The 15,808-nt window shown below is 51.2% G+C and overlaps 1 protein-coding gene across 1 annotated transcript in view; it reads right to left on the reverse strand.

Moving 5' to 3' along the window:
* cdk15 (cyclin-dependent kinase 15) overlaps nucleotides 1–15,808 on the reverse strand; it is a 66,052-nt gene that overhangs the window by 36,240 nt on the left and 14,004 nt on the right. The window contains exons 6-9 of the mRNA XM_068035968.1: nucleotides 9,393–9,487; nucleotides 7,596–7,658; nucleotides 4,973–5,096; nucleotides 278–398 (exon numbers count right to left, since the gene is read on the reverse strand). Coding sequence (XP_067892069.1) covers nucleotides 278–398; nucleotides 4,973–5,096; nucleotides 7,596–7,658; nucleotides 9,393–9,487 — 403 coding nt within the window. The remainder of the gene's footprint in view (nucleotides 1–277; nucleotides 399–4,972; nucleotides 5,097–7,595; nucleotides 7,659–9,392; nucleotides 9,488–15,808) is intronic.

The raw sequence follows: 15,808 nt of genomic DNA on the forward strand, positions 1-15,808 counted from the left end.
GAGGTTGATAGACTTTTGTTAGTTAAGAGATATGAAACCAAGGTGGGTAAATGGACTTAAGATACAGGTCAGCCATGATCTAACTGAATCGTGGAGCAGGCTCGAGGGGCTGAATGGCCTAGTCATGTTGCAATGATATGCGTTAGTGAGCTGCTAATTCTGGACTTCACCTCTAATGACTCCCACGACCACCCTGCTCAAGGAAAGTGCTCCTGATTCGACACCTTCATGCAGCAGCTCCCCGGTTTTGATCTGAAAGGATGTTTAGTGCCCTCACCAGATGTCCAGAGCAGTGGAGTAATCAGTGGCCCCGAGAAGAACGTCCGGGGGTCGGTACCACAAGGTCACCACCTGTGAGGAGTAGGTCTGGCTGGGAACAGACTTCGCTCTAGCCAACCCTGCGATCAAAATAAACAAGAACAGGCAGACTGAGATTGACCACTTCTGAGGCCAACAAGAAAGGAGATGATGGAGTGGCTGAAACTATTTGTTTCAGGTGCACATTGAGATAAACAAAGCTCACAGGAGGAAAGAGGGTTGCAAAAATTGGTTCACTGACAAAATGTCAGTCAGAGTACACTGATGTACATGGAGTGTCTTTGTACAAATATATCACAGAGAGCTCTCCATAAACACTCCCATTGTAGCCTCTCCATCCCTCTGGAACATAAACTCTCCCATCGTAGCCCCTCCCTCCCTCTGGAACATAAACTCTCCCATCGCAGCCCCTCCCTCCAAAACATAAACTCTCCCATCATAGCCCCTCCTTCTGGAACAGAAACTCTCCCATCGTAGCCCCTCCGTCCCTCTGAAACATAAACTCTCCCATCGTAGCCCCTCCCTCTGGAACATAAACTCTCCCATCGTAGCCCCTCCCTCCAGAACATAAACTCTACCATCATAGCCCCTCATTCTGGAATATAAACTCTCCCATCGTAGCCCATCCCTCCCTCTGGAACATAAACTCTCCCATCGTAGCCCCTCCCTCCATCTGGAACATAAACTCTCCCATCGTAGCCCCTCCCTCTGGAACATAAACTCTCCCATCATAGCCCCTCCCTCTGGAACATAAACTCACCCTTCGTAGCCCCTCCCTCCCTCTGGAACATAAACTCTCCCATCGTAGCCCCTCCCTCCGTCTGGAACATAAACTCTCCCATCATAGCCCCTCCATCTGGAACATAAACTCTCCCATCATAGCCCCTCCCTCTGGAACATAAACTCTCCCATCGTAGCCCCTCCCTCCCTCTGGAACATAAACTGTCCCATCATAGCCCCTCCATCTGGAACATAAACTCTCCCTTCGTAGCCCCTCCCTCCCTCTGGAACATAAACTCTCCCATCGTAGCCCCTCCCTCCCTCTGGAACATAAACTCTCCCATCGTAGCCCCTCCCTCTGGAACATAAACTCTCCCATCATAGCCCCTCCCTCTGGAACATAAACTCTCGCATCGTAGCCCCTCCCTCCCTCTGGAACATAAACTCTCCCAATGTACCCCCTCCCTCTCTCTGGAACATAAACTCTCCCAACATAGTCCCTCCTTCTGGAAAATAAATTCTCCCATCGTAGCCCCTTCCTCTAGAACATAAACTCTCCCATCGTAGCCCCGCCCTCCCTCTGGAACATAAACTCTCCCATCATAGCCCCTCCTTCTGGAACATAAATTCTCCCATCGTAGCCCCTCCTTCTGGAACATAAATTCTCCCATCTTGGCCCCTCCCTCTAGAACATAAACTCTCCCATCGCAGCCCCTCCCTCTGGAACATAAACTCTCCAGTCGAAGCCCCTACCTCGGAAACATAATCTCTCCTGTCATAGCCCCTACCTCTGGAACATAAACTCTCTCATCGAAGCCCTTCCCCCAGGAACATAAACTCTCCCGACGTAGCCCCTCCCTCTGGAAGATAAACTCTCCCGTCGTAGCCCCTCCCACCCTCTGGAACATAAACTCTCCCGTCGTAGCCCCTCTATCCCTCCGGAACATAAACTGTCCCGTCGTAGCCCCTCCCTCCCTCTGGAACAGAAACTCTCCCGTCGTAGCCCCTCCTTCCATCTGGAACCGAAACTCTCCCGTCGTAGCCCCTCCCTCTGGAACATAAACACTCCCGTCAGAGCCCCTCCCTCTGGAACATAATCTCTCCCATCGTAGCTCCTCCCTCCCTCTGAAACATAAACTCTCGCATCGTAGCCCCTCCCTCTTGAACATAAACTCCCCCCATCGTAGCCCCTCCCTCTGGAACATAAACTCTCCCATCGTAGCCCCTCCTTCCCTCTGGAATATAAACTCTCCCATTGTTGCCCCTCCCTCCCTCCCTCTGGAACATAAACTCTCCCATCGTAGCCCCTCCCACCCTCTGGAACATCAACTCTCCCGTCGTCACCCCTCCTTCCATCTGGAACATAAACTCTCCCATCGTAGCCCCTCCCACCCTCTGGAACATCAACTCTCCCGTCGTCACCCCTCCTTCCATCTGGAACCTAAACTCTCCCATCGTAGCCCCTCCTTCCCTCTGGAATATAAACTCTCCCATTGTTGCCCCTCCCTCCCTCCCTCTGGAACATAAACTCTCCCATCGTAGCCCCTCCCACCCTCTGGAACATAAACTCTTCCGTCGTAGCCCCTCCCTCTGGAACATAAACTCCCCCGTCGAAGCCCCTCCCTCTGGAACATAAACTCTCCCGTCATAGCCCCACCCTCGGAAACATAATCTCACCTGTCGTAGCTCCTCCCTCTAGAACAGAAACTCTCTCGTCGAAGCCCATCCCCCGGAACATAAACTCTCCCGTCGTAGTCCCTCCCTCTGGAACATAAACTCTCCCGTCGTCGCCCCTCCCTCTGGAACATAAACACACCCGTCGTAGCCCCTCCCTCTGGAACATAAACTCCCCCGTTGAAGCCCCTCCCTCTGGAACATAAACACTCCCATCAAAGCCCCGCCCTCTGGATCATAAACTCTCCCATCGTAGCCTCTCCCTCTGGAACAGAAACTCTCTCATCGAAGCCCCTCCCCCTGGAACAGAAACTCTCTCGTCGAAGCCCCTCCCCCGGAACAAAAACTCTCCCATTGTAGCCCCTCCCTCTGGAACATAAACTCTTCCGTTGTAGCCCCTCCCTCTGGAACATAAACTCTCCCATCGTAGCCCCTCCTTCTGGAACATAAATACTCCCATTGAAGCCCCTCCCTCCCTCCCTCTGGAACATGAACTCTCCCATCGAAGCCCCTCACTCCCTCTGGAAAATAAACTCTCCTGTCAGAGCCCCTTCCTCTGGAACATAAACTGTCCTGTCGTAGCCCCTTCCTCTGGAACATAAACACTCCCATCAAAGCCCCGCCCTCTGGATCATAAACTCTCCCATCGTAGCCTCTCCCTCTGGAACAGAAACTCTCTCATCGAAGCCCCTCCCCCTGGAACAGAAACTCTCTCGTCGAAGCCCCTCCCCCTGGGACAAAAACTCTCCCATTGTAGCCCCTCCCTCTGGAACATAAACTCTTCCGTTGTAGCCCCTCCCTCTGGAACATAAACTCTCCCATCGTAGCCCCTCCTTCTGGAACATAAATACTCCCATTGAAGCCCCTCCCTCCCTCCCTCTGGAACATGAACTCTCCCATCGAAGCCCCTCACTCCCACTGGAAAATAAACTCTCCTGTCAGAGCCCCTTCCTCTAGAACATAAACTGTCCTGTCGTAGCCCCTTCCTCTGGAACATATACTCTCCCGTCAATGCCCCTCCTTCCCCCAAAACATAAACTCTCCCATTGTAGCCGCTCCCTCTGGAACATAATCTTTCCCATCGAAGCCCCTCCCTCTGGAACATAAACTCTCCCATCGTAGCCCCTCCCTCTGGAACATAAACTCGCCCATCGTAGCTCCTTCCTCCCTCTGGAACATAAACTCTCCCATTGTAGCCCCTCCCTCCCGCTGGAACATAAACTCTCCCATTGTCGCCCCTCCCTCTAAACATAAACTCTCCCATTGTAGCCCCTCCCTCCCTCTGGAACATAAACTCTCCCATTGTAGCCCCTCCCTCCCTCTGGAACATAAACTCTCCCATCGCAGCCCCTCCTTCCATCTGGAACATAAACTCTCCCATCGTAGCCCCTCCCTCTGGAACATAAACTCTCCCGTCGTTGCCCCTCCTTCCATCTGGAACATAAACTCTCCCATCGTAGCCCCTCCCTCCAGAACATAAACTCTCCCGTCGTTGCCCCTCCTTCCATCTGGAACATAAACTCTCCCATCGTAGCCCCTCCCTCTGGAACATAAACTCTCCCATCGTAGCCCCTCACTCTAGAGCGTAAACTCTCCCGTCGTAGCCCCACCCTCTGGAACATAAACTCTCCCGTCGTAGCCCCTCCTTCCATCTGGAACCTAAAGTCTCCCATCGTAGCCAATCCCTCTGGAGCATAAACTCTTCCGTCGTAGCACCTCCCTCTGGAACATAAACTCCCCCGTCGAAGCCCCTCCCTCTGGAACATAAACTCTCCCTTCGGAGCCCCTCCCTCCCTCTGGAACATAAACTCTCCCGTCATCGCCCCTCCCTCTGGAACATAAACTCTCCCTTCGTAGCCCCTCACTCTGGCACATAAACTCTCCCGTCGTAGCCCCTCCCACTGGAACATAAACTCTCCCATCGTAGCCCCTCCCTCCTTCTGAAACATAAACTCTCCCATCATAGCCCCTCCCTCTGGAACATAAACTCTCCCGTCGTTGCCCCTCCCACCCTCTGGAACATAAACTCTCCCGTCGTTGCCCCTCCCACCCTCTGGAACATAAACTCTCCTGTCGTAGCCCCTCCCTCCCTCTGGAACATAAACCCTCCCATCGTAGCCCCTCCCTCCCTCTGGAACATAAACTCTCCTGTCGTAGCCCCTCCCTCCCTCTGGAACATAAACCCTCCCATCGTAGCCCCTCCCTCCCTCTGGAACATAAACCCTCCACAGACAGACACAGACACATACAATGGACTGACCAAAGTCCGCCAGCTTGAGTTCTCCAACACAGCTGATGAGCAGGTTCTGTGGTTTCAGGTCGCGGTGGAGGATGTGGCAGTGATGGATGTATGCTAGGCCTCGCAGGAGTTGAAAGAGAAAGAGCTAAAAGGGAAGAAAGCAGCTGGTTTGTTATTCAGGAAACAATGCAATTCCAGACCGGGTCAGAGCTGAGCCAAGTCCAGGAGAATGGCAGAATACTGAAGAATGGTCAGCCCTGAGCTGAGCAGATCTTCCGCAACAAGTACTGGTTTCACTGGACTTTGTCTTTAACCATTCTCAGGATGTGGGCATCACTGGCAAAGCCGGCACATCTTCAGTAGCCCTGAGAAAGATGATGCTGAACCTTCTTCCTGAAGCCCTGCCGGTGACATGGTTTGCTGCAACTGAGTGGCTTGCTCAGCCACTTCAGAGGCAGTTTTCGCAGTCAGCTATATTGGTGTGGGATTGGAGTCACGTGTAGGCCGAGCCGGGCAAGGACAGATGTTTTCCCTCCCTATAGGACATTAGCAAATCAATTGGGTGTTTACAACAATCATATAAAAGCACTGAAATAATCAAAAAGACGAACAGAACATTGCCTTTTATCCGAGAGGGACTGGAATATAAAGGAGAGGATGTTATGCTTTGGCTGTCTAAAGCCTTTGTCAAACCCCTGGTGGGAGGAGTCCAGAACAAGGGGACAAAACCTTAAAATTAGAGCTAGGCCATTCAGGGGTGATGTTAGGAAGAACTTCTTCGCACAAAGAGTATTGGAAATCTGGAACTTTCTCCGCCCAGAAAAAGCTGTTGAGGCTGGAGGTCATTTGAAAATTTCAAAACTGAGGTTGATAGATTTTTGTTCATTAAGGATGTTAACAGATATGGAACCAAGGCAAGTAAATGGAGTTGATACATTTTAGCCATGATCTAATTGAATGGCAGAGCAGGCTCGAGGGGCTGAATGGCCTTTTCATGTTCCTATGATAAGTGTTAGCGAGAGTCAGTTCTGGCGACCAACCCTCAGGAAGGATATATAGGCCTTGGAAGAGATGCAGTGTAGACTCACCAGAATGATAGAGAGTGACCAGCGCCATTGGAACCAGAGTGACCAGTGCCGGTGGAACCAGAGTGACCAGTGCCGGTGGAACTAGAAAATGACCAGTGCCAGTAGAACCAAAGAGTGGTCAGTACCAGTGGAACCAGAAAGTGGCCAGAGCCAGTGGAACCAGAGAGTGACCAGCGTCAGTGGAACCAGAGAGTGACCAGCACCAGTGGAACCAGAGAGTGACCAGTGTTAGTGGAACCAGAGAGTGGCCAGAGCCAGTGGAACCAGAGAGTAGCCAGAGCCAGTGGAACCAGAGAGTGACCAGCACCAGTGGAACCAGAGAGTGGCCAGAGCCAGTGGAACCAGAGAGTGGCCAGAGCCAGTGGAACCAGAGAGTAGCCAGAGCCAGTGGAACCAGAGAGTGACCAGTGTTCGTGGAACCAGAGAGTGACCAGCACCAGTGGAACCAGAGAGTGACCAGTGTTAGTGGAACCAGAGAGTGACCAATGTCAGTGGAACCAGAGAGTGACCAGCACCAGTGGAACCAGAGAGTAACCAATGTCAGTGGAACCAGAGAGTGACCAGTGTTAGTGGAACCAGAGAGTAACCAGTGTTAGTGGAACCAGAGAGTGGCCAGAGCCAGTGGAACCAGAGAGTGACCAATTTCAGTGGAACCAGAGAGTTACCAGCACCAGTGGAACCAGAGAGTGACCAGTGTTTGTGGAACCAGAGAGTGACCAATGTCAGTGGAACCAGATTGACCAGCACCAGTGGAACCAGAGAGTGACCAGTGTTAGTGGAACCAGAGAGTGGCCAGAGCCAGTGGAACCAGAGAGTGGCCAGCGCCAGTGGAACCAGAGAGTGAGCAGTGTTATTGGAACCAGAGAGTGACCAATGTCAGTGGAACCAGAGAGTGAGCAGTGTTAGTGGAACCAGAAAGTGGCCAGAGCCAGTGGAACCAGAGAGTGGCCAGCGCCAGTGGAACCAGAGAGTGAGCAGTGTTAGTGGAACCAGAGAGTGACCAATGTCAGTGGAACCAGAGAGTGAGCAGTGTTAGTGGAACCAGAGAGTGACCAATGTCAGTGGAACCAGAGAGTGGCCAGCACCAGTGGAACCAGAGAGTGAACAGTGTCAGTGGAACCAGAGAATGACCAGAACCACTGGAACCAGAGAGTGACCAGCGCCAGTGGAACCAGAGAGTGGCCAGCGCCAGTGGAACAGAGAGTGGCCAGCGTTAATGGAAGCACAGAGTGACCAGCAGCAGTGCAACCAAAGAGTGACCATTGCCATTGCAGATTCACTCCAGTTTGTATCAGCACCTTCAGGGAAGGAACAGTGAAAACTGGAGGGTGAGTAGAATCAGCAGAATGAGGGGGGAGATGTGCAGTTGAGGTGCAATATCATTAGTTAATGCAGCCCACCAATCGCACGTGTGTGCATTCTGTGTGTTACTGGCTCAGCTGCCACTCAGTGGTTGACTAGTGGATGACGTCTGACAGAGATCACACTCTCCCTGTGTTAGAATTGTTAACAAGGGCACTGAAACAAAGGCCTGGACCTCCTGAACCCCACCTTACCTTGACATTGTGTGTGTGCAGCCCTCCTGGGTGCTGAGTCATGTACTGTGCCAGGTCAGTTTGCTAGAGGGAGAAAGAAACTGAAATGGGTACAATAGCAGACACAGTCAGCAAGGCCAGAAGACTGCAAACAGTCCTGAGTAAATCCTGAATCACATTACTAAGCACTGGTGTGATATTACATAAGAGTGTATCATAGATAAACTTCCCCTTCTTTGTCCAATTGCTTGCCGCCATTTTCAACGTTACCCTGTCTGCGGGTGACGTTCTTATTAATTTCAATATCCCCTCCTTCCTCTCCTCTGTCTGCACAAACTACTTTGAATTACACAGAACATACAGCACAGGGACAGTTCATTCGGCCCTACCAGCTCATGCCTGTGTGAAGTTGGTTTGTGTGGATCTCACCAGCAACAATATGCTTCTCAGTCCAACTCTCTCAATCCCTGTCTCTCCACTCTGATACGAACTGCCCGCACAATCTCAGTGTTATATGCAGCTCCGTGTTGGTGCTATAAACCCCCACCTGCTCCATCACCAAATCACTTTCTTCCGCACCCCCAACACTTTGCCCCCTATTCTCATCCCAGCTTGTTGGGTCGAAGCCTCCAGCATTGATTTCCTTGACCCTCTTGCTGTTGGACTCCCTGCCTGAGGCAACCTACAACTAATCCCACACACCCCAGCAGTCCTGTTTCCAGTGGCTTCTCACTCCTTAAATCGAATTCAAAATCCTTACCGTCGTCTGCAAATCTCCACACCATCTTCAACCCTCTCTGGGAAATCTCCAGCTATAGGCCACAGGCTGAACCTTTGACCCTTTTCACTCTGGACAAAGAAAAAACCCTCCCTGCCCCTGACCTCATCACTCCTCCCCCAAAAGACCAAACCTCTTCAAACAAGTGCAAGGAAATCTGTCTACTGATCTTCACCTTGGTTCCAGGTGCAGTACACTCATCACCCACCATCACCCCAGGCCACCATAACCCAGCTGTGTGACACATTAATCTATCACTGTGGCCATGGTCTCTGTGCTCCTCCACCCAAACTCCTTCGCTCCCTGTGTCTGAATGCACACCGTTGTTATCTGGTGGGTCTATCAGCACTGTGCATGGGTGTAACTACATCACAGTCAGCAAGCTGAGTGACATTCCCAGACCAGTGCTAAATGGGGTTGAGATACACATCAGCCGTGATCTAACTGAATGTCCAAACTGGCTCAAGGGGCTGAATGGCCTCCCCGCCGGATCCCATGTTTCCCAACAGTGTCTCTGTGATCTCTGTGCTGCTCCAAGTCTCACCTCTTGCGCATTCTGGATTTCTTTTGCCCCGTCCATTGGTGGCCCAGCCTTCAGCTGCTGAGGCCCTAAACACTGCAATTCCCTCCCTAAACCTCTCCACCACTCTCTCCTTCTTTAAAACCCACCCCTTTGACCAAACCTTTGCTCACCTGCCCTCATACCTCCTTATGGGGCTCAAAGTCAAATTTGTGTCTGTTAACGCTCCTGTGAAGCACCTGGGGAAGGCGCTATATAAAGGCCAGCTGTTAATTCAGAGCATCAAAATTCAACCCCCCTCCACAGTCTTTCTACAAATGGTAAGCTTTCAAACACCAACCTTGGTGTCACTAACTCATTAATGAATGAATGTCACGTCCTACTCTATTTACCTTGGTTGACAAGAACAGTTCTCTCCCCTTTCACTTTTGCTTCTAAATATAAAATCCTGATGTTGAAATTCCACTCGCCAGCTATATTTGGTGATGCACTCCTTCCTGACTGGACACTGTTAACTCACCACATATTCAAAGACGAAGGTCAGAGTCTCCTGCGTGTGGATGATGTCATGCAGAAGCACGATATTGCTGTGCTTTAAACCTTTCAGGAGTGACGCTGGAAACGAGAGAGGAAAGTGTCCAGAGCAGAGATCGTTTTAGGAATAAAGATCATTTAGAACAGGACGTCCGTCCTGTTTTCATGCAGCACTCATAGTGACCCACCTCTTCATCAAATCTTAGTGACCCACCTCCTCATCAAATCACAGTGACCCACCTCCTCATCAAATCATAGTGACCCACCTCCTCATCAAATCACAGTGACCCACCTCCTCATCAAATCACAGTGACCCACCTCCTCATCAAATCATAGTGACCCACCTCCTCATCAAATCACAGTGACGCACCTCCTCATCAAATCATAGTGACCCACCTCCTCATCAAATCACAGTGACCCACCTCCTCATCAAATCATAGTGACCCACCTCCTCATCAATTCACAGTGACCCACCTCCTCATCAAATCACAGTGACCCACCTCCTCATCAAATCATAGTGACCCACCTCCTCATCAAATCACAGTGACCCACCTCCTCATCAAATCATAGTGACCCACCTCTTCATCAAATCATAGTGACCCACCTCCTCATCAAATCACAGTGACCCACCTCCTCATCAAATCATAGTGACCCACCTCCTCATCAAATCACAGTGACCCACCTCCCCATCAATTCACAGTGACCCACCTCCTCATCAAATCATAGTGACCCACCTCCTCATCAAATCACAGTGACCCACCTCCTCATCAAATCATAGTGACCCACCTCCTCATCAAATCACAGTGACCCACCTCCTCATCAAATCATAGTGACCCACCTCCTCATCAAATCACAGTGACCCACCTCCCCATCAAATCACAGTGACCCACCTCCTCATCAAATCACAGTGACCCACCTCCTCATCAAATCATAGTGACCCACCTCCTCATCAAATCACAGTGACCCACCTCCCCATCAATTCACAGTGACCCACCTCCCCATCAATTCACAGTGACCCACCTCCTCATCAAATCACAGTGACCCACCTCCCCATCAATTCACAGTGACCCACCTCCCCATCAATTCACAGTGACCCACCTCCTCATCATATCACAGTGACCCACCTCCTCATCGAATCACAGTGACCCACCTCCTCATCAATTCACAGTGACCCCCTCCTCATCAAACACAGTGACCCACCTCCTCATCAAATCACAGTGACCCACCTCCCCATCAATTCACAGTGACCCACCTACTCATCAAATCACAGTGACCCACCTCCTCATCATATCACAGTGACCCACCTCCTCATCAATTCACAGTGACCCACCTCCTCATCAAATCACAGTGACCCACCTCCTCATCGAATCAAAGTGACCCACCTCCTCATCAAACACAGTGACCCACCTCCTCATCAAATCACAGTGACCCACCTCCCCATCAATTCACAGTGACCCACCTACTCACCAAATCACAGTGACCCACCTCCTCATCATATCACAGTGACCCACCTCCTCATCAAATCACAGTGACCCACCTCCCCATCAATTCACAGTGACCCACCTACTCACCAAATCACAGTGACCCACCTCCTCATCATATCACAGTGACCCACCTCCCCATCAATTCACAGTGACCCACCTCCTCATCAATTCACAGTGACCCACCTCCCCATCAAATCACAGTGACCCACCTCCTCATCAAATCACAGCGACCCACCTCCTCATCAAATCACAGTGACCCACCTCCTCATCAATTCACAGTGACCCACCTCCTCATCAAATCACAGTGACCCACCTCCCCATCAATTCACAGTGACCCACCTCCTCATCAATTCACAGTGACCCACCTCCTCATCAATTCACAGTGACCCACCTCCTCATCAAATCACAGCGACCCACCTCCCCATCAATTCACAGTGACCCACCTCCTCATCAATTCACAGTGACCCACCTCCCCATCAAATCACAGTGACCCACCTCCTCATCAAATCACAGCGACCCACCTCCTCATCAAATCTTAGTGACCCACCTCCTCATCAAATCACAGCGACCCACCTCCTCATCAAATCACAGTGACCCACCTCCTCATCAATTCACAGTGACCCACCTCCTCATCAAATCACAGCGACCCACCTCCCCATCAATTCACAGTGACCCACCTCCCCATCAAATCACAGTGACCCACCTCCTCATCAAATCACAGCGACCCACCTCCTCATCAAATCTTAGTGACCCACCTCCTCATCAATTCACAGTGACCCACCTCCTCATCAAATCACAGCGACCCACCTCCTCATCAAATCTTAGTGACCCACCTCCTCATCAAATCACAGCGACCCACCTCCTCATCAAATCACAGCGACCCACCTCCCCATCAATTCACAGTGACCCACCTCCCCATCAAATCACAGTGACCCACCTCCTCATCAAATCACAGCGACCCACCTCCTCATCAAATCACAGCGACCCACCTCCTCATCAATTCACAGTGACCCACCTCCTCATCAAATCACAGCGACCCACCTCCTCATCAATTCACAGTGACCCACCTCCTCATCAAATCACAGCGACCCACCTCCTCATCAATTCACAGTGACCCACCTCCTCATCAAATCACAGCGACCCACCTCCTCATCAATTCACAGTGACCCACCTCCCCATCAAATCACAGTGACCCACCTCCTCATCAATTCACAATGACCCACCTCCTCATCAAATCACAGTGACCCACCTCCTCATCAATTCACAGTGACCCACCTCCTCATCAAATCACAGTGACCCACCACCTCATCAAATCAGTGACCCACCTCCCCATCAATTCACAGTGACCCACCTCCTCATCAAATCACAGTGACCCACCTCCTCATCAATTCACAGTGACCCACCTCCTCATCAATTCACAGTGACCCACCTCCTCATCAAATCACAGTGACCCACCTCCCCATCAATTCACAGTGACCCACCACCTCATCAAATCAGTGACCCACCTCCTCATCAAACACAGTGACCCACCTCCTCATCAAATCACAGTGACCCACCTCCCCATCAATTCACAGTGACCCACCTACTCACCAAATCACAGTGACCCACCTCCTCATCAATTCACAGTGACCCACCTCCTCATCAAATCACAGTGACCCACCTCCTCATCAATTCACAGTGACCCACCTCCTCATCAAATCACAGTGACCCACCTCCTCATCAATTCACAGTGACCCACCTCCTCATCAAATCACAGTGACCCACCTCCTCATCAAACACAGTGACCCACCTCCCCATCAATTCACAGTGACCCACCTCCTCATCAAACACAGTGACCCACCTCCTCATCAAATCACAGTGACCCACCTCCTCATCAATTCACAGTGACCCACCTCCTCATCAAATCACAGTGACCCACCTCCTCATCAAACACAGTGACCCACCTCCCCATCAATTCACAGTGACCCACCTCCTCATCAAACACAGTGACCCACCTCCTCATCAAATCACAGTGACCCACCTCCTCATCAATTCACAGTGACCCACCTCCTCATCAAATCACAGTGACCCACCTCCTCATCAAATCACAGTGACCCACCTCCCCATCAAATCACAGTGACCCACCTCCTCATCAAATCACAGTGACCCACCTCCTCATCAAACACAGTGACCCACCTCCCCATCAATTCACAGTGACCCACCTCCTCATCAAACACAGTGACCCACCTCCCCATCAATTCACAGTGACCCACCTCCTCATCAAATCACAGTGACCCACCTCCTCATCAAATCACAGTGACCCACCTCCCCATCAATTCACAGTGACCCACCTCCTCATCAAATCACAGTGACCCACCTCCTCATCAAATCACAGTGACCCACCTCCTCATCAAATCACAGTGACCCACCTCCTCATCAAACACAGTGACCCACCTCCCCATCAATTCACAGTGACCCACCTCCTCATCAAACACAGTGACCCACCTCCCCATCAATTCACAGTGACCCACCTCCTCATCAAATCACAGTGACCCACCTCCTCATCAAATCACAGTGACCCACCTCCCCATCAATTCACAGTGACCCACCTCCTCATCAATTCACAGTGACCCACCTCCTCATCAAACACAGTGACCCACCTCCCCATCAATTCACAGTGACCCACCTCCTCATCAAATCATAGTGACCCACCTCCTCATCAAATCACAGTGACCCACCTCCCCATCAAATCACAGTGACCCACCTCCCCATCAATTCACAGTGACCCACCTCCTCATCAAATCACAGTGACCCACCTCCTCATCAAATCACAGTGACCCACCTCCTCATCAAATCATAGTGACCCACCTCCTCATCAAATCTCAGTGACCCACCTCCTCATCAAATCATAGTGACCCACCTCCTCATCAAATCACAGTGACCCACCTCCTCATCAAATCATAGTGACCCACCTCCTCATCAAATCACAGTGACCCACCTCCTCATCAAACACAGTGACCCACCTCCCCATCAAATCACAGTGACCCACCTCCTCATCAAATCACAGTGACCCACCTCCTCATCAAATCATAGTGACCCACCTCCTCATCAAATCACAGTGACCCACCTCCCCATCAATTCACAGTGACCCACCTCCTCATCAAATCACAGTGACCCACCTCCCCATCAATTCACAGTGACCCACCTCCTCATCATATCACAGTGACCCACCTCCTCATCGAATCACAGTGACCCACCTCCTCATCAATTCACAGTGACCCCCTCCTCATCAAACACAGTGACCCACCTCCTCATCAAATCACAGTGACCCACCTCCTCATCAAATCACAGTGACCCACCTCCCCATCAATTCACAGTGACCCACCTACTCATCAAATCACAGTGACCCACCTCCTCATCATATCACAGTGACCCACCTCCTCATCAATTCACAGTGACCCACCTCCTCATCAAATCACAGTGACCCACCTCCTCATCGAATCAAAGTGACCCACCTCCTCATCAAACACAGTGACCCACCTCCTCATCAAATCACAGTGACCCACCTCCCCATCAATTCACAGTGACCCACCTACTCACCAAATCACAGTGACCCACCTCCTCATCATATCACAGTGACCCACCTCCTCATCAATTCACAGTGACCCACCTCCTCATCAAATCACAGTGACCCACCTCCCCATCAATTCACAGTGACCCACCTCCTCATCAAATCACAGTGACCCACCTCCCCATCAATTCACAGTGACCCACCTCCTCATCAAATCACAGTGACCCACCTCCCCATCAATTCACAGTGACCCACCTCCTCATCAATTCACAGTGACCCACCTCCCCATCAAATCACAGTGACCCACCTCCCCATCAATTCACAGTGACCCACCTCCTCATCAATTCACAGTGACCCACCTCCTCATCAAATCACAGCGACCCACCTCCCCATCAATTCACAATGACCCACCTCCTCATCAATTCACAGTGACCCACCTCCTCATCAAATCACAGTGACCCACCACCTCATCAAATCAGTGACCCACCTCCCCATCAATTCACAGTGACCCACCTCCTCATCAAATCACAGTGACCCACCTCCTCATCAAATCACAGTGACCCACCTCCTCATCAATTCACAGTGACCCACCTCCTCATCAATTCACAGTGACCCACCTCCTCATCAAACACAGTGACCCACCTCCTCATCAAATCACAGTGACCCACCTCCCCATCAATTCACAGTGACCCACCTACTCACCAAATCACAGTGACCCACCTCCTCATCAATTCACAGTGACCCACCTCCTCATCAAATCACAGTGACCCACCTCCTCATCAAATCACAGTGACCCACCTTCTCATCAATTCACAGTGACCCACCTCCTCATCAAATCACAGTGACCCACCTCCTCATCAAATCACAGTGACCCACCTCCTCATCAATTCACAGTGACCCACCTCCTCATCAATTCACAGTGACCCACCTCCTCATCAAATCACAGTGACCCACCTCCTCATCAAATCACAGTGACCCACCTCCTCATCAAATCACAGTGACCCACCTCCTCATCAAATCACAGTGACCCACCTCCTCATCAATTCACAGTGACCCACCTCCTCATCAAATCACAGTGACCCACCTCCTCATCAAATCACAGTGACCCACCTCCTCATCAATTCACAGTGACCCACCTCCTCATCAATTCACAGTGACCCACCTCCTCATCAAATCACAGTGACCCACCTCCCCATCAATTCACAGTGACCCACCTCCTCATCAAATCACAGTGACCCACCTCCTCATCAATTCACAGTGACCCACCTCCTCATCAAATCACAGTGACCCACCTCCCCATCAAATCATAGTGACCCACCTCCTCATCAAATCACAGTGACCCACCTCTCCATCAAATCACAGTGACCC

This window comes from Heterodontus francisci, chromosome 7 (assembly GCF_036365525.1).
Source record: "Heterodontus francisci isolate sHetFra1 chromosome 7, sHetFra1.hap1, whole genome shotgun sequence".
Lineage (NCBI taxonomy): Eukaryota > Metazoa > Chordata > Chondrichthyes > Heterodontiformes > Heterodontidae > Heterodontus > Heterodontus francisci.